The sequence below is a fragment of the Panthera pardus genome, unplaced genomic scaffold, assembly GCF_024362965.1.
Source record: "Panthera pardus isolate Hobbes unplaced genomic scaffold, ASM2436296v1 HiC_scaffold_24, whole genome shotgun sequence".
In the NCBI taxonomy this organism is placed as follows: Eukaryota; Metazoa; Chordata; class Mammalia; order Carnivora; family Felidae; genus Panthera; species Panthera pardus.
In genome coordinates, this window is record NW_026526810.1 from 76,879,451 (window position 1) to 76,904,280 (window position 24,830).

Consider the following 24,830-nt stretch of genomic DNA (forward strand, 5'->3'; position numbering starts at 1 on the left):
GGGTAACATTTTTAGATCTATCTTCTAATTCACTACTTCTTACCTCATATGTGTCTGTTCTTCTCTCTACCCATTCATTTCTGGGCTTTTCCCCTACTGTTTCAATAATTTACAGACCACAGAATTCATCATTTTAAGTGAACAGTTCACTGATTTTGAGTAAATTTATATACTTGTGTGGCTACCACCATGATTCAGCTTTAGCATACTTCTTTCACCAAAAACTTTCATCATGCCCTTTGGAGGTCAGTCCCTGCTCCTACTCCTATAACCCCAGCAACCACTGAGCTGCTGTCTGTCTCTGTAGTTTTGTCTTTACTAATAGTTGTGTATACATAGAATCATATAATCTGTAATGTTTTTGTTTGTCTTTCACTTAAAATAATGCTGTGTATTTGTTTTTACAATATATTAGATTTAGTTTGAAATATAGTGTTTTTGAGTTTTTGTTACATGTATCAGTTATTTTTCATTGCTGAGTGTATTTAAGTGTGTTAATACATCAGAGTTTGTTCATTCACCAACTGATGGACATTTGGATTTTCTCCCATCCGTTTAGTTTCAGTTAGTTATTTTAGGATGTTAATTTTAGAACTTCTCTTTCAAATTGTTTTCTTCATTTTTTTCATGGTCTCTTTCTTTTCTTACAGTTTTGATTCTTTTTGTACATTTTAATTATTTTTACATATTTTATATTGTCCCTTAGGTTTCAAACATTTTTCCTTTTTCCTGAACTCTTTGGGCATTAATCCTTCAGTGTGTCAGAAGACTCCCACATGGTAGATTGTTTACTCTCGTGTTTTTTGATTTTAAATTGGTGAGTTCGGTTTTAGAAGGACTTGCTCTTTCTATGAATGTCCCTTTGTTGCCTAGATTATTGGTATTATCTCTCTGGAGAGGTTTGGTATTTGCTTCTGCCAAACAAGAGATGTTACTGGATCAGAACCAGGTGTGTGTGTGTGTGTGTGTGTGTGTGTGTGTTTTAAAGTAAGCTCTGCTCCCAACATAGGGCTTGAACTCATGCCCCTGAGATCAAGAGTTACATGCTCTACTGACAAAGCCTGCCAGGCGCCACTGGATCAGAACTAGTTTTTATGTAATTTCTCAGTGGAACATATTAAAACACATTTAAAACGCAAACCTGGAGTTTCTTTTTGTTCAGGGATTTTTTTCCCCCCTACTTAGATCCCTGGTAGAGATAGAAAGGGTGGTGTATTGTGTTTTGACATCAGTGTTCCTATCTGTAAAGGTTCCTCTTTTATTCGGGAATTCACTTCCAATTTCTCCCTTCATTTGGAAGGTTTGATATATCTCCAGGTTCCATGGTGGCATCAGAAACCAGGCTCCTGTTTGCTAATACCCATTCCATTTCTTTTCTTGTCTCCTAGACAACATTAGCATCAATTTTTATCCTTACCATTCTGATTTTCAGATTTGGCTTCATCTCTGGCACTGGGAGACTTTTTCTTTTTCTCTTTCTTTCTTTCTTTCTTTCTCTCTTTCAAGTTCAACCATGCATAGGTATTTTTGTTGTATTTTACACAGCCTTTTAGAAACTTCTGGCAGAAAGGGTTTGTTGGGTTTTTTTTTCATCTTTCTGGAATCAGAAAACTCAGATAAGATTGTAAGTATTTAAAAACAGAGTAGCATAGTATAGTAGTTTTAGCTATAATTACTAAATGAAAAACATCTCCTAAAATATAACTTGTTATTAAGGGAGTGTAAGCTTTCTAAGACTATTAGTTGTTAGATTGCAGTGACATTTTCTAGACATACAATTTCATTTTTCTTTGGCTACAGTAAGGCAATCATTTTGGTGTTCTTTTTATTTCACACTTACTTGTATCTCATGGGGTAAAGAAGGTATGCAAAGAAATTTGTCCGTTAGATGCAGAGATGGATTTTTTTATTGTGGTTCCATGTTAAGAACAGTGCTTCCCACCAAAATAGCTGGTATTCCCCTGTTTTTCCATATCTGCTATGACTAAAGCCAGTTGTTTTAATACTCCCTTTCTTCTAATCTTTGGAAAATATAATGATTGTTGTAGTACATTGGATATAATTAACATGTTGAGTTCATTGTTTCTTTTATGATGTAAAGTTTTGAGTATACATTGTTGTAGTCCTGTTTCCCCCGAGTTGCCATTGTAGAGGAGGATGTTAACTCAATACAATAAATGAGAGAGATCTGTTTTGAATTTCCTGGTGAGGTTTATATCAAAGTCTCCTAAGTAAACTGCTATAAACATATGGACCATCATTTCAAAATATTGAAGAGTTTTAACCTCTTCTAGGTAGAAAGGTAAAAGAGAAGTGTTAGCATCTATTGGAATATCATTTGTTGAGAAAAATCAGTTGCTTAACCTCTTTGCCTTCTCATCCATGATGTAGGAGGAGTAATAAATAGAAGAGTCAATTTCTATTGCCATGTATATTGTGAGAGTCATTTATAATTAGGAAGTCAGATCTTTGATGGCAGGTGCTGGAATCATCTGTGTAATGTATATGCTGTCCCATTCTTTTATTTCTTTTTTTGATGCACATATTTGGATCATTTTGCTACTCATTTATGATTAGGTAACAACTACAAAACAATAAATATCAATTCTGCTTCTTTGTTTCAAATAAAAAATTGGATATGATACAGAATTTAAAACTTTTGATTAGCTGTTTTAGAATTGTTTTACATTTATTTCCTCTTTCCCATATTGTAGTAATAAACAAGAATTGAATTTTTAAAACTTAAACTCAAAACATAATACATAAAAACTTTATAGTTATTTGAACTTTCAAATTGCCTAATCATTAATCATCAAATGTTCAAAGCTTTTGGTGTTTAGTTAAGGGCCTTGGTTGTTCTTTCCTCTGCCTAAAGGGCTCTTCCCTCAGAGGAAGCATGGTTGTTGACCCCTTCACTTCATTCAAGTCTTTGTTTAAATGTTACCTGATTAGAAAGACCTTTTCCTTTCACCATATCTAAAGTAGAGAGGGGCTTGGAAGAGTTGGGCTAACACCCTGCCCTGATTAAATTTTCTTCAAGGCACTTTTCTCTACCTAAAATTAAATATCTATTTGTTAACTTGGTATTGCTTGTTTCCTCTACTAATATATAAATTTCTTTAGCTCAGTGAATTTGTTCACTATTCTGTTCTGTTCCTAGGAAGAAGAATATTATTTGGCACATAACACATGCTCAATGAAAATCTATTGACTGACCAAGTGAATGTATTATAAACTTGTGGTCTGCAGGTGGAATCTAGCCCAAAAATGTTTTTTGTTTGAGCTTCTTTGTATTTTATTCTTTTTAATAGTTATTTAACAGTGTTTCAAAATGCCAGATTTTTTATTTTCCTTGAAAAATTAAATCTCCTAGCCCTGAGTATTTATTTCATGTGGCAGCAATTAGCTGGACTGAGCACTGGGCTACTCCTTTGTAAGGGACCTACATTCTCCAGTTTGTCAGCCTTTACTTCTTTCTGTAGAATCTTGGACCATGAGACTTACACTATTTGCTATTTATCATTTTGCCTGCTCTTTTGTGTTTTCATAGACTTGGCCCATTTTACTTATTTAGGTCACCTGCCTGGTCCTTGTAGACATTTGAGCTAACAATCTCTATTGCAAGTTATGGTATTTGTAATTCCTATGCAGTAACACCTCTTAGATTTAAGCCTAGAAGTGTAAAATGAGTAAAGATGATAGAAGTTGTGACTTTTTATTGAAGGAAATATATGTTGAATTTGTAAAGCCTATATGTTACACAAATGAATTCCTTTTAGGCCAATGAGCACACAATAAGATGCTCAACATCATTAGTCATTTGGGAAATGTACATCAAAACCGCACTGAGGTACCATTTCACATCTGAAAGTATGAGTATAATAAAAAACACATAAAATAACAAGTATCGGTGAGGCTGTTGAGAAATTGGAAGCCTTGTACATTGTAGTTGGGAATGTAAAATGGTATAGCTACTTGGAAGACAGTCTAGCAGTTCCTCAAAAAGTTAAACAGAGAGTTACTATTATTACATATGGTAGCTCATGACAGTTTCCCTCCTAGATGTATACCCAAGAGTAATGAAACATACATCCATCTAAAATTTTTGTACACAGATGTTCATTGCAGCATTGTGTGTAATATCCAAGAAGTGGAAATAATCCAAATGTCCATCAACTAATGAATGGATAAATAAAATGTGGTATAATCCATACAATGGAATATTATTTGGCAATAGAAAGGAATGAAGTACTCATTTATGTTATAATACTAATGAACCTTGAAAACATTATATTGAGTGAAAGAAGTCAGTCACAAAAGACTATATATTTGTATAATTCAGTTTGCCACGTGGTAAGGTAGTGGAATGGGGATTGACTGCTGAGCATGGAGTTTCTAGTAGGAAAGACAGAACTAAAATTGGATTGTAGTAATGTTGCACAACCTGTGAATTGTATACGAGTGAAACCTTGAATTGCAACTGACTTGTTCTGCAAGTGTTCTGCAAGACAAGAAAATATTTCTAATAAATTTTAATTTGATAAACGAACGATGTTTTGCAACAATAATAAGTGATGCCGAATGGCGTGATCACATGATTAAAACTGAGATGGCATGATCACAACTGAGCCAATGGTTCTGGAAATTTGATTTGGTATACAAGTGCTTTGGATTACAAGCGTGTTTCTGGAAGGAATTATGCTCACAAACCAAGGTTTTACTATACTTCAAATGAGTGGATTATATGGTATATGAATTATGTATCAATAAATTTTTTTCAAAAGAACTTCTTTTGTTAGTCAAGAAACAAATGATCAAAAGATTGGTGGATTTTCATACTTTAAATCATTAGCCAATCTAATCAAGTACAATCCCTGCAGCAGCACTAGAAAGAAATAATTTAAATTTACCCTCCATTAAAACACTTAAGCTTGCAGATTTGTATAGGCCTATGCCATAGTTAATATGCTGTCTCAGTAGGTCACCTCTTTCTTTGTCATGCCTTATCAGCATGATCTACTCAGTGGCTTTTGAGTGCAACAACATATAAACTTGTTTAGTTTGAAAAGTGAGCATCTTGGATACACACAGCAAGTATTACCAAGTAATAAAGTGTTACTCCTCGACTGGTAATATTTAGTAAATGGAGATTTCGTAATGGGGGAAAAGCCCAATCTGACATTTAAAATTTTTCTGTGTATTAGATACGGATCAGGAGGCTAAATCTCCAGATGGAATTTTACTACACATTCTATGATTGCACAGAGGTTCCTGAGACTCACCTTTCAAACAAACCATCACAAGTATAACCTTTTCCATTCTGTGATTTTAAGGGATTTCCAAGTCTTGTTAACATAGAATATCGGAACTGGAAGGGGACTTTGTAAGTTATCTAGTTTGACTCTTGATTTTCCAAATGTCCATTTTGCCAGTCATGGTGAACTGCCTTGCTTTGTCATTACTCCTGAGGTGAATACAACATAGTACTAAGAGCAGCACCACAATGATATATTGGAAGTATAGTGGGAAATCTTTTCCATGTTAATTAGTGAAACCTGAATTTTAGAATTTCATGCACTTGTTTTGTTTACCTTGGTTCATTGAGACCAAAACAAGAAATGGTCATATTGTATGCAAACTGTTTTCATTCTCCTTGATAGTTTTATTTCCATTTATTCCATTTATAAAAAACAGTATTTATAAAAAACAGTATTCCTATTGCAACTTTATTTAGTTAGTTTTGATATTAGTTGGAACTTTCTAAACATTTTTCAGGAAATATATTTGAGCAAAGAAATTTTTAAAAAGTGTTATGCTGAGTAGAAAGGAAAGAGGTTGGTCCCATACAACTGGAGTTGGCAAGGATAGAAAAGCTAAAGAAGTCAAGTGAGAAATGAAAGCATGCATATGGATTAGTGGTTGTTTTATTTTATTTTTAATTAATTTAGTTTTAAATGAAGTCTGGTTGACATACAACATTATAGTAGTTTCAGGTGTACAACATAGTGATTCAACATTTATATACATTATGAAATGCTCACTGAGGTAAGTATAGTTATCATCTGTCACCATACAAAGTTACTACAGTATTATTGATTATATTTCCTATGCTGTACTTTACATCCTTATGACTTATTTTAAAACTGTATGGGGCGCCTGGGTGGCGCAGTCGGTTAAGCGTCCGACTTCAGCCAGGTCACGATCTCACGGTCCGTGAGTTCGAGCCCCGCGTCAGGCTCTGGGCTGATGGCTCGGACCCTGGAGCCTGTTTCCGATTCTGTGTCTCCCTCTCTCTGCCCCTCCTCCGTTCATGCTCTGTCTCTCTCTGTCCCAAAAATAAAATAAAAAATGTTGAAAAAAAAAAAAACAAAACTGTAAGTTTGGGTGGCTCAGTCAGTTAAGTGTCTGACTCTTGATTTTGGCTCAGATCATGATCTCAAGGTCATGAGAACTAGCCCTGCATCGAGATCCATGCTCAGCATGGAACCTGCTTGGGATTCTCTCCCTCCCTCTCCCTCTGCCTCTCCCTCACTTGTGCATGCTCTCTCTCCCTCTCTCTCAAAAAAACATTTAAAAGAAGAAGAATAATAAAACACCACACTGTCGTTCACATTTTGCGTTTCCTCTAATTTCTGCCTGCTTTCAGTCATTGTCTAGTATCTTCAAATAGTTGGTTTTTATGTAAAATTTATATTATTATATTTTATATAAAATTTATATTATATATAGTCCAGGACAGACTATTCCATCATTACCAGAAATGGAGCTCCTTCTCCTCCTTTTCTTCCTTCCATAGCACTCATCACATTTGACATTTAATAAAATTTATTAACTTATGTGTTTATTTTATGTCTCCTTCCACTAAAATGCAGGTTCCACTAAGTTAGAGTTTTATCTGTCTGGTAACTGCTGGGCACACAGTAGATGCCCCACAAATATTTGTTGAATAACCCAACTCTTCAAAATAGCCAGAAGTAAATAAAAACCTCTTGATGACCAAAGAGCTATTGTAGAGCCTTGTTCTTTCAACACAGTTGCACTAGTAGACTGACATATCTGAGGTTTACTTCTCCTTGGCATACAGAACAAGATATAGAGATTTTGACATTTCATTCTCATCATGACTACCATGTAAGTCAGTTTAGTAGGCAATAGCTAGGTGCAGATCGAATGAAATAGCATGTGAAAGTACTCTAGGAAGTGTACAGTGCTATGAGATTATAAGGTATATCAGTTAATTACATGTGGTTGCATTTATTAGTCTGGTCTTTTTGGATTTCATTTTGAAAGTATCTTTGTGTGCATTTGAAAAAAATTTTTTAATGTTTATTTTTTTATTTTTGAGAGAGAGAGAGAGCAGGGGAGCGGTCAGAGAGAGAGACAGAATCTGAACCAGCCTCCAGGCTCTGAGCTGTCAGCACAGAGGCCGATGCGGGGCTTGAACCCATAAACTGTGAGATCATGACCAGACCCTGCAGTCAGGTGATTAACTGAGCTACCCAGGTGCCCCTTTTTGTGTGTATTTTTAAGGGATGAATATATTTACTTACCAGAACAATAATAAAAGTCATAACAGTGTGTTTATGATAAAGCCCTTGCTAAGTTTTATTGTTTTATCTGGCTTTTCTTTTTTAGGAACTTGAGAGATTTCAGAACTTTGTAAAATGCTGTCCTCCTTTTGATATCGTCATTGATGGGCTCAATGTTGCCAAAACATTTCCTAAAGCCCGTGAATCTCAAGTTGTAAGTACAAGTTTTATTTTGTTATTCCAAATCTCTAGAAATATTTACTGTACTTATTTGTGATCTTCCTTGGATGTGTTAACTCCCCATTTTTCCTTCCTCTAAAAATAAGCTCCTAAAGGTGTCACAGTAACCAACCACTTATCTAAGATTCACTGTTTTCATCTCTGGCAAGAAAGTGACTCTTATAGGCTGGCCAAGAGTCATTAAAAAGCCATGTAGTAGAGGGCCATTTCAGCCCTTTTTCTTTCTTTCTTTCTTTTTTTTTTTTTTAATTTTTTAAATGTTTATTTTTGAGAGAGAGAGAGAAAGGAAGAGAGCACAAGTGGGGGAGGGGCAGAGAGAGAGGAAGACACAGCAGGCTCCAGGCTCCCAAGTTGTCAGCACAGAGTCCAAGGTGGGACTCGAACTCATGAACTGCAAGATCATGACCTGAGCCGAAGTCAGACACTTAACCAACTGCGCCACCCAGGTGCCCTCAGCCTTTTTACTTATATAACCTTTAACCTTCTTCTACATCTCTACTCTTTCTTTGGGGTTACTCTGTCATTTCCCTGTGAGTCACATTCCTCTATTTGAAATTTTTCAACATAAACTAAGAGATGTTAATATACCCATACTTGTTTTTTCCAAACATAGTATGTTCATAAATGAATCTAACCCCGCTCTTTTTTTTGTAAGGTAATCATTTGTTCTATAAGTTTATAAATGTCCTGTAGTTTCTAATAGGAATATCATGATTTTTAATAGCAGTTATATGAAATTTTACATATAATTTATAGCAATTTTTATACTCTATAGCAATTATTTTAATCCTCATTTTTATAGATTAGAATACTAGAAAAGTGAAGCCAATTTTGTATAGTAAATCTGTAGAAAGCAGTCATAACATCAGAATTAAATTGTAGACAGCTCCTGGATTTCAAGCTTGTGGTTCTTACTGCTGGCAATCTATGGCCATTCATCTGTAGTTAATCTGTGTTATTTCTTAAAAATTACTGCCAATTTAAAAGCTTTTTCTCAGAGATGCAACTAGTCCCGTTTGGCCATTGATACTCAGAAAAGCTTACAAGTACCAAGGACGACGTTGATTTACAGAAATTTCTTTATATGTCTATCCTTTATGCCTACATTTTTATGGTCACGTATGTACTTTTCAATCCTTTATTTTTAAAAAACACAAAAGCAAGTTGAAAATATTTTTGTCCTTTAGGTACTTGAAGGGTTATTTGAGGCAGCAATATTGAAAAGGGCAAAGCCAGAAAATGAAGCATAAAATTACTATCACTAGTACATGGTGGAGCTCAAAATCAGAAGTTCTCAGCTAATCTGTGTAAAGTTTTGTATTTGTTTACCTTTTATTTGACATTCAGCTTCACACAAAGCAGTAAAAATTGGCTTGCCAGAAATATATAGCCCAAATTGGGTGAACATTTTTGGGAAAAGTAACACGTTGAAAATGCTGTAGTGGATATATCCCCTAGTATTATAGGAGATTTTTTTTTTATTTATTTTTATTTTTTTTTTAACGTTTATTTATTTTTGAGACAGAGAGAGACAGAGCATGCACAGGGGAGAGGCAGAGAGAGAGAGGTAGACACAGAATCTGAAACAGGCTCCAGGCTCTGAGCTGTCAGCACAGAGCCTGACACGGGGCTCGAACTCATGGACCACGAGATCATGACCTGAGCCGAAGTTGGACGCTTAACCGACCGAGCCACCCAGGTGCCCCTATAGGAGAAAATTTTTTACATTTGGAAAGATCTTAGCAGATTTTGGCAAACCAAGAGGCAAAGAACAAAGATTAACCTGTGAAATCATAGGCAGCTGCCACCACTTTTAGCTTTCACTCTTAAAATAATTTAATGTTAACAACACTTTATGTGGACAGGTAACTGTTATTACTCAGCTCGTAAAAGCACCCTTATCTTGTAGCAGTACATTGGTATTATATTTGGGAAACTGCAGCTCAGAGGCTCTCAGCTTAGAGATGCACCTGAATAAGGAAAAAGGAAAAAATTTCCTTCTCAAGTTTTTTCTCAAATCTCGAATCTAGAGATTTATATTAAAAAAAATACAGGTATATCATATTTCTCATAGGCCTCTCCCCCCCTCCTTTTTTTTATATCTATTGTCAGACCCTCTTGTGGCTTAGTTTTATTCTTTAACACTTTAGGTTGTCTGAACTAGCTTCCCAGTTTTTCTGTTAATCTTGTAAATAGAATTTTAGCTTAGAAGTTAAGAATAAGGATTCCGGAGTCAGACTTTTTGAATTCTAGTCCTGGTTCTTCCACTTTCAGTAGCTTTCATGGTTTGAACAAATTACTTAACCTCTCTGTGCCTTAGTTTCCCAGTGTGTAAAATGGAGATAATAATAGTACCTATCTCACAAAGATGTTATAAAGAATAAATGAGTTAATATATGTAAGCATTTGGCACATTGTAAGTATCTAATAGGTGTAACTATTATTGTGATTACTATTCAGATTGATTTCCTATCTGGAACCATAATTCTTGCTTTCAGTAGACCCTTATTTGGCAGTTTTTTTCCATTGTATCATCTATGTAAATAGAATTAAAATACAAAACTCTGCCTTAATATTAGACTGAATCTAGGTCAGGTATTCAAATAATAATTGAGAATTGAAGGCAGTACTACCAAAAACTTAAGAAAAATTTTAAATGCAATGATGTTTTTAAAAATTTTTTTACGTTTATTTTTGAGAGAGAGAGAGCGAGAGCAAGTGGGGGAAGGGCAGAGAGAGGGAGACAGAGGATCCAAAGCGGGCTCTGTGCTGACAGCAGATACCCCAATGCGGGGCTGGAACTCAAGAACCACAAGATCATGACCTGAGCCTAAGTTAGATGCTTAACCTACTGAGCCACCCACGCGCCCCTAATGTGATGATTTTAAGAAATTTTAGTTTCCTCTGATTATAAAAGTAATGCATGTAGAAAATTTAGAAATTACAGTAAATAAAATTATATATAACCCTATCATTCAACAATAATCACTGTCAGTGTTTTATTTCCTTGCAGTGTTTTTCCATTTTCTTACCTAATTGAGCTTCAACTGTGTAATGACTATATATCTGCATTTTAATTCACAGTTGTTGAAAGCTCTCAATAAAAACAAAATTCTAAAAGGTGTAGAACTACCCATTTAAAAATATTTGAAGGGTGCCTTGGTGGCTCAGTTGGTTAAGCATCTAACTCTTGATTTTGGCTCAGGTCATGATTTCGCAGTTCTTGAGATCAAGCCCTGCTTCGGGCTCTGCACTGACAGCACAGAGAGACTGCTTGGGATTCTCTCTCTCCCTTTCTGTCTGCCCCTCGCTCGCTCATGTACATACTTTCTCAAAACTCTCAAATAAATAAATAAACAGTTAAAAAAATAAAATATTTGAGATGGAAGCACCTTAAAAGAGCACATAAAAAGGGGTACCTGGGTGGCTCAGTCTGTTAAGCCTCTGACTCTTGATTTTGGCTCAGGTCATGATCTCCAGAGAACTCTTAATGACATTGAAGAATTACCTTCCTGAATGGCACCCCCAAGGCATGGGTATAAGATTAAATGACCTTTTAAGGTAATGACCCTTTAGAAAGTTTAATCTTGATTCAGGGGCCAAATCTAGACAAGCAAGTCATTTTGGAGAAAATAAAATAGCTGAATCCAGCTAGCAAACTGAATATTTAGTGAACTACCCTTTAAAAAAATTTTTTTTAATTAAAAAAATTTTTTTTCCTCATGATAAGTGCACTCCTTAATTCCCATTACCTATTTCACCCACCCACTCCCTCTTCCCCTCTGGTAAATCCATCAATTTGTTCCCTGTAGTTAAGAGTCTGTATCTTGGCTTGTCTTTCTCTTTTTCCCTCTGCTCATTTGTTTTGTTTTGTTTCTTAAACTCCACAAATGAGTGAAATCATGGTATTTGTCTTTATCTCTTTTTTCTTTTTTTTAATGTAAGATTTTTTTAATGTTTACTTTTGAGAGAGAAAGAGAGAGAGAGAGAGCATGAGCAGGGGAGGGGAAAAGAGAGAGATACAGAGGATCTGAAACAGACTCCATGCTTGACAGTGGAGAGACCAATGTGGGGCTTGAACGCACAAACTGCACGATCATGACCTGAGCCAAAGTCCGACACTTAATTCACTGAGCCACCCAGGTGCCCTGGTGTTTGTCTTTTTCTGACTTACTTCATTTTCACATTATACTCTCTAGCTCTGTCCATGCTATTGAAAAGGGCCAAATTTCATTCTTTTTTTGGCTAAATGATATTTCATTATATATATATACCATTTCTTTTTTATCCATTCATCTGTCGATGGACACTTGTGCTGCTTCCGTTGTTTGACTATTGTAAATAATGCCGCGGTAAACGTAGGGGTGTGTGTATCCTTTTGAATTAGTGTTTTTTTGTATTTTTGGGGTAAGTACCCAGTAGTGCAATTACTGGATTATAGGGTAGTTTTTACTTTAATTTTTTGAGGAACTTCCATACTGTTTTCCACAATGACTGCACCAGTTTGCATTCCCGTCAACAGTGTGAGAGTCTTCCTTTTTCTCCACATTCTCGTCAACACTTGCTGTTTCTTGTGTTTTTTATTTTAACCATTCTCACAGGTGTGAGGAAATATCTTGTGTAACTTGATTTGCATTTCCCTGATGATGACTGATGTTGATCATCTTGTCATGTGTCTGCTGGCCATCTAGATGTCTTTTTTTTTTTTTTTTTGAATGTTTATTTATTTTGAGAGAGAGAGAGTGCACAAGTGGTGGAGAGGCAGAGAGAGAGGGAAAGAGAAAACCCCAAGCAGACTCCACTCTCAGTGTGGAGCCCAAAGTGCAGCTCAATCTCAACAACCATGAGATCATGACTTAGCTGAAATCAAGAGTCCAATGCTTAACTGACTGAGCCACCCAGGCTCCCCTGGATGTCTTCTTTGGAGAAATGTTTGTTCATGTCTTCTGCTCATTTTTTAATTGGATTGTTTGTTTTTTTGGGGGTGTTGAGTTATATCAGTTCTTTATTTATTTTGAATACTAACCCTTTATAGGATATGTTGTTTGCAAATATCTTTTCCCATTCAGTAGGTTCCCCTTTAATTTTGTTGACTGTTTTCCTTCACTATGCAGAATTTTTTTATTTTGATGTAGTTCCAGTGGTTTATTTTTGCTTTTATTTCCCTTGCCTCAAGAGACCTATCTAGAAAAATGTTGCTAGGGCCAATGTCAGAGCAATTACTGCATGTGCTCTCTTCAAGGATTTGTATGGTTTCAGGTCTCACATTTAGGCCTTTAGTCCATTTTTAGTTTATTTCTGTGTATGGTGTAAGAAATTGTCCAGTTTCATTCTTTTGCATGTAGCTGTCTATTCCCAGCACCATTTGTTTAAGAGACTGTCTTTTTCCCACTGTATACTCATTCTTCTTTTATCGGAGATTAATTGACCGTATATTTGTGGGTTTATTTCTGAGTTTTATGTTCTATTCCATTGATCTACGTGCCTGTTTTTGTGCCAGTACCATACTGTTTTGACCACTACAACTTTGTAGTAAGTTTTGAAGTATGGGATTATGATACCTTCACTTTTTTTCTTTTTCTAGTTTGCTTTGGCTATTTGGGGTCTTTGGTGGTTCCATACAAATTTTAGGATTGATTATTCTAGTTATGAAAAATGCTGTTGGTATTTTGATAAGGATTGCATTAAATCTGTATATTGCTTTGAGTAATACAGAGATTTTAACAATATTTGTTCCTCAACCCATAAGCATAGAATGTTATTCCATTTCTTTGTGTCCTCTTGAATTTCTTTCATCAGCATTTTATAGCTTTCAGAGTACAGGTCTTTAATCTCTTTGGTTAAGTTTATTCCTAGATATTTTTTATTGTTTTTGGTGCAATTGTAAATGGGACTGTTTTCTTCATTTCACTTTCTGCTGCTTCCTTATTAGTGTATAGAAATGCAACAGCTTTCTCTACATTGATTTTGTATCCTGAATCTTTACTGAATTTATCAGTTTTAGTAGTTTTTTGATGGAGTCTTTAGGGTTTTCTATATATAATATCATGTTATCTGCAGATAATGAGAGTTTTACTTCTCCCTTACCAATTTGGGTGCCTTATATTTCTTTATGTTGTCAAATTGCTCTGGCTAGGACTTCCAGTACTATGTTGAATATAAATGGTGAGAGTAGACATTCTTGTCTTGTTCCTGACCTTAGGGGAAAAGCTCTCTTTTTCCCCTTTGAGTATGATGTTTGCTGTGGGTTTTTCATATAAGGTCTTTAGTATGTTGTGGTATGTTCTCTGTAGACCTACTTCGCAGAGTTTTTTTTTTTTTTAATCATAAATAGATGTTACACTTTATTGAATTCTTTTTCTGCGTCTATTGAAATGACCTTATGTTTATTATCCTTTCTTTTATTGATGTGATGTATTATACTGATTGTTTTGTGAATATTGAACCACCCTTACATCCCCAGAATAAATCCTACTTGATCATGGTATATGATTTTTTTAATGTATTTTTGGATTTAGTTTGCTAATATTTTGTTGAGGATTTTTGGATCTGTGTTCATGAGAGATAGTGGTCTGTAGTTCTCTCTCTCTCTTTTAATGTTTTTTATCTGGTGTTGGTATGAGGGTAATGTTGGCCTCATAGAATGAATTTAGAAGTTTTCCTTCCTCTCCTATTTTTTGGAATAGTTTGAGAAGAATAGGCATTAACTCTTTTTTAAGTGTTTAGTAGATTTTGCCTGTAAAGTTGTCTGGTTCTAGACTTTTGTTTTTTTGGGAGTTTTTTGATTACTGCTTCAATTTCATTGCTGATAATTCATCTGTTCAAATTTTCACTTTCTTCCTGCTTTATTTATTTATATGTTTCTAGGAATTTATTCATTTTTCCTAAGTAGTCCAATTTGTTGGCATGTAGGTTTTCGTAATATTGTTACAATTGTTTATATTTCTATGGTGTTGGTTGTTTCATCTTTCATTAGTGATTTTGTTTATTTGGATCTTCTCTCTCTTCCTCTTTTTATTTTTTTTAGATGAGTCTGGCTGGAGGTTTATCAGTTTTGTTGATCTCCTCAAAGAACCAGCTCCTGGTTTCATTGATCTGTTCTGTTGTTTTTTTAGTTTGTATATCATTTATTTCTGCTCTTATCTTTATTATTTACTTCCTTTTGCTGGGTTTGGGCTTTGCTTATTCTTTTTCTAGCTCCTTCAGGTATATGGTTAAGTTGTTCAGTTGAGATTTTTTTTTTTGCTTCTTGAGGTAGGCCTGTATTGCTATATACTTCTTCCTTAGAACCACTTTTGCTGCACTGTGTGGACATGTTTTCTGTTCTCTTGGATCTATAATTGGGAGTAGAATTGCCAGGTCGTATGGTGATTCTCTGTTTAAACTTTTGAGGAACTGCCAAACTTCCAAAGCAGCTGCACCATTTTACATCTCCATAACAGTATATAAGAGTTCCAGTTTTTCTGCATCCTCACCAACATCTGTTACTATCAGTCTCTTTTATTATAACCATTCTAGTGTATATGAAGTGGAATTTTTTGTGGGTTTTGATTTGCATTTCTAATGACATAGGATGTTAAGCATCTTTTTATGTTTGTTGGCCATTTGCATGTCTTCTTTGGAGAAATATCTATTAAAATCCTCTATTTGGGTGGCACCTGGGTGGCTCCGTTGGTTGAGTGTCTGACTCTTGATTTTGGCTCAGGTCATGATCTCATGGTTCGTGAGTTCAAGCCCTGCCTCAGGCTCTGCACTGGCAACAGAGAGCCTGCTTGGGATTCTCTGTCGCCCTCTCTTTCTGTCCTTCCCCTGCTTGCATTTTCTCTCTCTCATTCTCTCTTTCTCTTTCAAAAGTAAATAAATAAACATTTAAAAAATACTCTATTTTTTAATAGTTACTTGTGTTTTTATTGTTGAGTTGTATTTTTCATATATTCTGAATATTAGATCTTTATCAGGTAAATGATTTGCAAATATATTCTCCCAATTAGATTGTCTTTTGAAGGACAAATTTTTTAATTTTAATGAAGTCCAGTTTATCTATTGTTTTTCTTTTGTTGCCTGTCATTGTTGGTGTCATATCTAAAAAAAATCATTGCCAAAAATAAATTAAAAATAATAATAATACATAAAAAATTAAAATATCATTGCCTAATCCTAGATCATGAAAATTTATGCCTATGTTTTCTTCTAAGAGTTCTATAGTTTTAGTTCCTGCATTTATGGTTTCTGAATATTTAGAGATATAGTTATGGGTAGATGATAAGCAATAATTTAGAAGATAGATTCAGATAGGACTACCTTTGACTGTTTCTGATTCATTTGTTTAATCTTCAGTAAGTCTGGGGAAAATAAGACTTGTTACTAATCTTGTAGATATTTTTCAAATGTAAAGTGTATCCTGCTTAAAAATATATATATTTAGTTTCAAACTTTCAGAAGAAGAAAAGATCCAATTTGTATTTTTATTTTGAAAAGTGGGAAGGGTTCTGGGTGACCAGTGGTTAATTATATAGTCTCCTTTTTGAGGACAGTTAGAACATCTTAGCCAGGAATTACAATGTAGATTCAGTTACTGTTTACTGAGCACCTATTCCATGTCAGATATTGTTTTAAGATGTGAGGATATGTCTGTAGGCCAATAAATGCTAGGAACATAATTGGGCTAATAGGTATGTTATCTAAGCAAGACATTTGTAGTATATTGTGCATTTTGTTGTCCATTAACAGTGATTCTTATATTTGTATATGATTCTTTTTTTAAAACTTTACTTCAAATGTCAGAGTAGAGAATAACGTTTACCCAAAATACATGGGCTAAAAATTTTTTTAATAAGTATTGCAAAACAGTTTTCATAACATTCAGTTCTCCAGAATGTGTTGTAATTTGGGAGAAACTAAATTTGATTAAATTTTAAACTTTGACTAAAGTATCAGGTATGAACTCTTGCACCATTGAACCCTTGACTCACTTGAACTGGTATTTCTTTAGCATTACCTTCTGCAAGATACAGTATTTTGGATTTTCTTCAATTACATTTATTGTCTTTTAATTTAATAAACTTATCTTTTTAGAGTAGTTTTAGGTTCATGAATCTCTTTATGAACAGCCATCCAACAGCATGCTATTTTGACTCTTACAAATACTTCTAAGGAAAGGGGCACCTGGGTGGCTCAGTTGGTTAAGCTTCCAACTTCAACTTAGGTCATGATCTCACGGTTCCTGGGTTCGAGCCCTGTGTAGGGCTTTGTGCTGACAGCTCAGAGCCTGGAGCCTGCTTCGGATTCTGTGTCTCCTTCTCTCTCTGCCCCTCCCCTGCTCACACTCTGTCTCTCTCTCTCTCCTTCAAAAATAAATATTATAAAATAAAATAAATCCACAAGTCTTCAGAGGAAAAGCTTTGCATAGCCAGAGGTAGAAATTAACTTGTATTTTTTAGAGCTTAAGTGAATAAGTAATTGGCACCACCGTCTTCCCAGTTGTTCAAGTCAAAAACCAAAGATTCTAGCCTCAATTGCTCTTTTTCACTAGCTCCAAATCCAGTTGACTGACAAATTTTTTTGTTGTTTTTGTTTGCTTAAAAACAATTTTTTTTAATGTTTATTTTTGAGAGACAGAGACAAGCAGGGGAGGGGTAGAGAGAGAGAGAGAGGGAGACACAGAATCCGAAGCAGGCCCCAGGCTCTGAGCTTTCAGCACAGAGCCCAGCACGGGGTTTGAACTCATGAACCACAAGGCAAACTGAGACGAAGTCGGATGCTTAACTGACTGAGCCACCCAGGTGCCCCGATGACAAGTTTTATTGGTCATAACCCCCAAATATATCCCATAATCTTATCTCTTTCCATCTCCATTCATATCATCTCTCATCTAAACTCCTAAGTGGTCTCCTTGCTTTTTCACCCTTGCCCTAATGTCTTTCAGTTACACTTAGAATGAAATCCAAGTTCCTTATCATGGATTATAGTACTGTTTTTTTTTTCTTTCAATGAATAATGGGCACACTAGCATTTTTCCTGTTCCTCAAACACACTGAACTTGTTCCTGCCTCAAGGTCTTTGTACTTGCTATTCCTTCAGCCTTTAATGTTCTTTTCTTAAAATGGCGGAGTCATTATCAGCACCTCAGAGGCCTTCCCTAATTCTTCTGAAGTAACCCCAGTCTGCTTTCCTACCTTCTGCCTGCATTTTCAGTTACATCAACCTTATTTACTTTGGTTATGGATTAAAAATGGCCACAGATTCTTTGCAGTTCCTCTCATATGGAGATGGAGTCTGTTTCCCCACATCTTGAATCTGGGCTTGCTCTATGACTTGCTTTGGCCAGTAGAATGTGGCACAAGTGACATTGTGGGACTTCTGGGCAAGGGCGCAAGAGGACATGTGGCTATGCTGTCACTCTTGAGGAATTACCACCTTGTGAACAAGCCTACATCAGTCTCCTTAAGAATGAGATGCCACATAGAGAAAGAGGGAGAGGGAAAAAGAGGGCAAGAAGATCAGGGGCACAGCCATCCCAACTAAGGCTCCAGTCATATGAGTAAGGTCACCTGGGACCAGACAGCCTCTGGACAACCTGCCAACTGATTGTGAACACATGGATTGGCCTAACCAATGCCATGTAGAGCAGAATAACTGTCCAACTGAGCCCAACCCAAGTTGCCAACCCATAATACTGTGAGAAAATAAGTGGTTATTTTAACCCAAGTTTCGGGGTAGTTAATTATACATCAATAGTTATTTAATTCCTTCATAGCACTTAGTATCTACAATTTCCTATACATGTCTCTGTTTACTTTATTAACCTCCATCAGAATGAAAATGCCCCAATACTGAAGATCTTGTACATCTTGTTTACAATTATAGTTTCAGCACTGAGAAAAGGGCCTTACACATAGTAAATTGCTCACTAGATACTTAGTAAATGAATGAAAGAATGAACAAATGGATATAGAGTTACAGGAAATTATATAAACTGTTAGAAATAACTGGGTTTGGGGTTAACTCTGAAAGACTTCTTGAGTTTCACTCTGCAACTTCATTCACTTGCTAGCTTTGTGATCTAGGCTGTTAAAGCTCTTCATGCCTTCTGTAAAGATCAAATGAACTAATCCTTGAAAAGCACTTATTGCAGTGCCTGGCACATAGTCCAATAAATTTAAGCAGAAAACAAAACAAAACAAAACAAAACACCACCACCTTGTGAGTGCATTTAGTTGTCCATGGTCTTAACTTTGTAGGTACCAAAGTATGGTAGTTTTTTATGATGCGTTTAGTTTCCTAATTTAAATATAACTGACAATCTGCTCTTAGTTTTTTCAGTTTGGGGGTCTTCATTGTTTTGAACTGATGCTTAGAATCTAAACCTGAGTGTCTAAATAAATGGCTAACTTTTCTGTAAAATAATTAAATAAGAAATATATTAATGGTACAGAGAAAATAAAAGACTGTATGAGTATTCATCAGGATAGGTTACATAATGCTGCAGTCATAAACCCAAAATTTCTGGGGCGCCCGGGTGGCTGAGTTGGTTAAGCGTCCAACTCCTGACTTTGGCTCAGGTCGTGATCTCATGGTTTGTGAGATTTTCTATCTCTCTGTCTCTGTCTCTGTCTCTGTCTCAAAATAAATAATTAAAATAAAAAAAAAATAAACCCAAATTTCAATGGCTTAAAACAAATTATTTCTTGTTCATGCTGCATGTTCAGTGTGGATCATCTGTCTCATTGTCATCCTTATTCCAGGATTCCGCATAATTTTCTGAAATATTGCCAGTCACTGTGACAGAGGGAAAAGGGAAGGTGTAGAGCACATGCTGACTCATAAAGCTTCTACTCAGATCTGATACCTATCACTTCTGCTCATAATTTATTAGCACCTAATGCAAGCTATGCAGCTACACCTGAGTTCAGTAAGATGGGGACTGGGGGGAAATCCTACCACATGTGCCCAGAAGGAGAAGGAGAATTAATGTTTTTGAATAGCTCTAATGACTACCACACTGAGGTTGGTGATGTCTTGCTTGTTACAATGGTCAAGTCTAGCCCAGGAGCTAGAAATGAGTTTCAGCATGACCATGCGAACTGTCTTCACCTAGGTTCTTTTTTCCAATATCAGTTTCCTTTCCCATGGTTTTATATAGAAAGAACTGATGGTTGATTTTTTTTTTTCTAGAATGAACAGATAGGAATTCTAAAGTCTCCATGACTCATATTTTACACACACTTTCACAACTTTCATTTTCAGGATGAGTTTTTCTTTTGAGCCACCAATTCATCATTAATAATTGGCAATGTGAGATCATCTTGAGGGGACAGGGACACTGTACTAACCTTTTACCTAGAAAATAAAAGGATATAAATTGGAAGGGTTCTTATTTTGAGTTTTCTCTCTTGTCTCTCCTGCCACACACACACACACACACACACACACACACACACACACACACACACAGGCTCACGCTCCTACCCATAATTCAGTCCCAGTGTCCTTGTTCGTTGCTCCTTTTGCAGCTTGCATTTTGGATTTTCGTTTGTTCATAATAAGCTCCTTTAGTAGAGGGTGTAGTGTATAGGGGAAAAAGTACATCATTTTAGTTAATTTTGCTAGCTGTTCAAAACTCTGCTACCAATTTTTGTCGATAACTGAGAATTGGTTAAAATAGCTTCTACAGAATCAAAATATATAATGTAATTTAAGAATTATGGCCAGACATCAGCACTGAATGCTTTCATCCTTACAGCATGCTTGAGGCATTGAATAGAAAGTAGTTTGGTGGAAACACTGCAGAATTTGTTTTGATTGCCACCTCTTAGTTGGTTTTACTATAGTGAGAGAAAAATTGAAGCATGGGTATTAGCCAGTAAAGGTTATTTGGCAGTAGCATTTACTTAGCAATGAGTTCTCTCTTTTTTTTTCTGCCACCCAAGTTATTTTATTTCTTTTGGTTGATTTATATAGTCTCTTGTAAATGTTTCAATACCATAAAAAACCTAAGATACAATAAACTATGCTCAGTGTTTTGTGTGGTGTGTGTGTGATCTTGGGCATTTTTTTTTTTTTTTTGCTCAAACTGTAGAAATATTGTAGAGTTTAACACCAACTGTGCTTGAAATTATGTTTTAATAATATTAAAATAGCACAGAAACTCTTAAATTATCTTACTGTGTTTGCAGTGGCAAATGTTAGATTAAGTATTGAAGTATTTTTATTAATAATACCTTCTTAACTTTTAAATACTTTTCTCCATATAGTTTTTCTTCCTACTTAAAGACTAGCTCTTAAGGACTGGCTTTAGAGGTAGAAGGTCTTGTTCCTTGGGTCTCAACTAGGATGTCATGCTGCTATTGTTGCCTCCAGAAAACATGTACTAACCCCCACTAACCCCCATGTTTCCTCTGAGAAGGTGTTTGAGTAACTTTTTTCTGTATTGAAATGTCGAATTGAAAACTTGTCATTTTTCCCAGTTTACTTTCATAAGTTTTGTTGGTTACTAATGATTGGAAATAAACGATTGGAGATTGTTTCTAAACATGTTCTTAATTTCAGTCAACTGGTTAACAATAGTTTCTTTCCAGTGGAATTTAAAGACTGGTTCTTTCAGTGTTTTTAAGGCTAGGAGTTGTAAGAACAATTATGAATCCAGTTTTTTCTAGGTTAAACTCTAATCTGGCAAAGGACTTCACTGTTCACTTTATCCAAATTATATATTTCTACAAGTACTTACTGTATTTCTTTAGAAAAAATTAACATATTTTTAAAGAAAAGAAACTTTAAAATAAATATGTAGTATTACAAACTTAACCTCTAGTGATTCGGCTATATTTCAGAATATTGACTCTCAGACTTTAGTGTGCCTCAGAATCACCTTGAGGGCTTGTTAAAACAGGATGCAGGCCCTACCCCCAGAGTTCCTGATTCTGAAGGTCTGGGGGTGGGGTTGAGAAGGTAATGCTGATGCTGCTGGTTTGGGGACCACATTTTGAGAACCACTATAATATAAAGACAGTTTCTCAGAAGTGTGTTCATACTGCTTTACAAAAACAAGCAGTTTATAAAAGGTAAACACTCAAAATTATTAGAAGTCTTAATAATTTTTAGATCGGGATTCTGCTTTTTTAACTGAATATATGAAACTCATTTTAAGGTACTGAAACTTGGTCCTAAGAATAATATACTTCTTCCACTTTCAAAGTAGAAGTTTGTCATGTTTCCATAACCAACAGTTACATTATCAAGTTGTTATATTAGCATTATGATGATTTTCAGGTACCTAGAATATGACTTTAAAAAAATATGTTAAGTAGCCCAAAGAGAATGTGCTAACTGGGGAAAGCCTAAGACTCAATTAATTAATTATAGGGAGTATCAAACCAGTGGAATTGCTTGTTTCTCTCTAGGGCATCTGAAATAATCACCCAAATAAGTCATTGTTAGTATGTATTTATAAGCCTAAGATTAAAAGAAAATCAGTGGTAACTATAAACTTGGACTGTGAATCTTAAGGCAGCTAACCTGTAGCAGCATTTAAGTTCTGTTTTATTGGGATTTTGGAAGGGCTGATAAGAGTTCTCTAATCTATAAACTTACTACATGGGGGAGAAAAAGTAGGTCTAATCTTGATTCCTTATTTTTAGAATAATTGTATCTAGCTAGTCAACACTTGATCTTAGCCAAAAGGCCGAGAAGCGATGTATCTAGCTAGTCAAAGATGATCTAAGTGACTTGGGGAAATAAATAGGCATTAGTGAATGCCAATCTAGAATTTACTGAAAAACACAAAATATGTTCCTTTTCTTACTATTCATCTTTCATGGCATGATAACTCAAGGAGGTTACATTATCTGCAATCAAATAATGCCACACTGACTAGGTACTTCCTTTCATCCACGTGCAATTCCACCCACTCTACCTGCCTGACACACATAAGAATTCTGTTTTGTTATGTGACTGCTAGAATAGTCTACACCACTCAGAATTATTCTTACATGTACCAACTGCTAGTGGGGTGAATGATCAACTGTCACATAAGTGGGGTTTTGGTGAAGTAATCAAGGGAATAAGTAAAAAGATGAATGAAGCCAGGCAAAATTTCTATAATGATGTTAGCCTCATGTCTCTTTCTTTCCAGACATCTCCAAAAAGGTATTATTTTGCATAGTGTTTGAAACAAAAGTTCCCCCATTGCGTTAGTCATTCAAGTGATTGTGTGTCTTAGAACAGCATTGTTAGGAATACAGCATTGCCAGGCTTCCATATCTGTTGTCTCTCTGACAAAATCTCAATGGCAAGTTGATTCTTCTCTTGATGTGCCACTGATAATGTTTGTGTGATAACTGGGGTGTGGTGAGATTATCTTTGTGAATCATTATTGTGTGTACCTTGCTTCTATGACAATGTTTTAAAACACTTCTCAGGAATGTGGTAGGCAGAGCTCCCTATGAAAATATAATACCCACTTTAATCAAAATTTAAAAATATATATTTGTTAAATCTCTAAGGTAAACAGCAATTCCAGAATGAGTAGTAAGTTTACTTAAACATGTTTTTGAAGTTATATCAATTATTCTTACCTATTATTACAGTGGTAATACTTTATTAGTCATTAATTTTATATTAAAATATTTATTTTAAAATAATTCTCCTTTTAAAATAGCTTCTATTTCAGACTTTTAACTACTGAAAGGCTGATTTTTCTCCCAGTCAAGTACAATGAGGATCAATTGATTGAGATCAATTCAGATCTTAGATTTTATTGCAATATTTCATTTAGACGTGTTTTTTTTTCCCTAGATAGTATTAGGAAGTGTATATAGTTCTTCAGGTATTCATCTCCCCCTCCACCATAGCTATTCTTTATTTGTAGATTATCTGTGTCCCACTTTGTTCTATGAGATAAAAGATGATTATTATAATGTGTACACTGCAGGGGCGCCTGGGTAGCTCAGTCGGTTGAGCGTTTGACTTCAGCCCAGGTCATGATCTTGCAGTTTGTGAGTTCAAGCCCCACATCGGGCTGGCTGCTCTCAGCGCAGAGCCTGCTTCAGATCTTCTTTCCTCCCCTACCCCACCCCCGTCCCTTCCCTTCTCATGCTCTCTCTCTCAAAAATAAATAAAGCATTAAAAATTAAAAAAAAAAAATAGTGTGTGTAATGCAGAAAATAAACTTAAAATAAGTTAAAATAAAATGAACTTAAAATAAGAGCACAAAGGGAATATAAGCTTAGGAAAAATAAGAGGCTTGAGTTTGGTTCCACAAAATTTATACCATGCAGTACTCTAGTAATTTGGCTGTAAATTCTGTCAACAGACTTGAAGATGAAAACATGATTGCAGAAGAGTAGGGGTTTGTCCTTTTATCTGCCTGTACATCATTCATAAGCACTCCACACTGCCATTTATAAACACTCTCTTTCCTTAAAGAGATTCTCACAGGGACTGGGATGGGTTTTGGGAGAGTGAAGAGATAATCAGAAAGTAGAGCAGTTTGAAGACACACAATTCTGGTACACCTTCTAAGGAAGTTATTTCCACTGTAAGGTTCATTGATTTGGGGGATTCATGTAATTCATAAGACCAAATGGAAACAAATTGTTTGGGGAAAGTACCATTATTTCTAATATTTGAACCAAAGAGATTTCACTTGCAGGCCTTTTTAGTACAGGGCATGTGGGCACTGTGGGTGCTCTTTACAACACCCTTGTTAGGACCAGGTGAATGGACTGTGTAAGTATCAGCAGTAAAGGAGTCAGAAGAATAATATACGAGCTTGAGAGAACAGGCCTCAATAACTCATTATCATTAATGCTGTCTCAAGTTGGTGAGAAGGCCTGGTAGCAGAACTCATGCTTCTTGACCTCTTTGGAAAATGGGTAAGCTGGTTTTTCACTTTGGATCCACAGTAATCCACAGTGGTACTACACCTTGTTTTTATTTTATTTTTTATTTATTTTTTTAAAATTTTTATTTATTTTTGACAGAAAGAGAGACAGAGCATGAGCGGGGGAGGGGCAGAGAGAGAGGGAGACACAGAATCCAAAACAGGCTCCAGGCTCCGAGCTG

General features: G+C 35.5%; 1 protein-coding gene across 2 annotated transcripts in view; it reads left to right on the forward strand.

Annotated features, from left to right (window-relative positions):
• PRORP (protein only RNase P catalytic subunit) overlaps positions 1-24,830 on the forward strand; it is a 131,466-nt gene that overhangs the window by 43,441 nt on the left and 63,195 nt on the right. For both annotated transcript variants that reach the window (XM_019426159.2, XM_019426160.2), the window contains one exon: positions 7,636-7,743. In XM_019426159.2, coding sequence (XP_019281704.2) covers positions 7,636-7,743 — 108 coding nt within the window. The remainder of the gene's footprint in view (positions 1-7,635; positions 7,744-24,830) is intronic.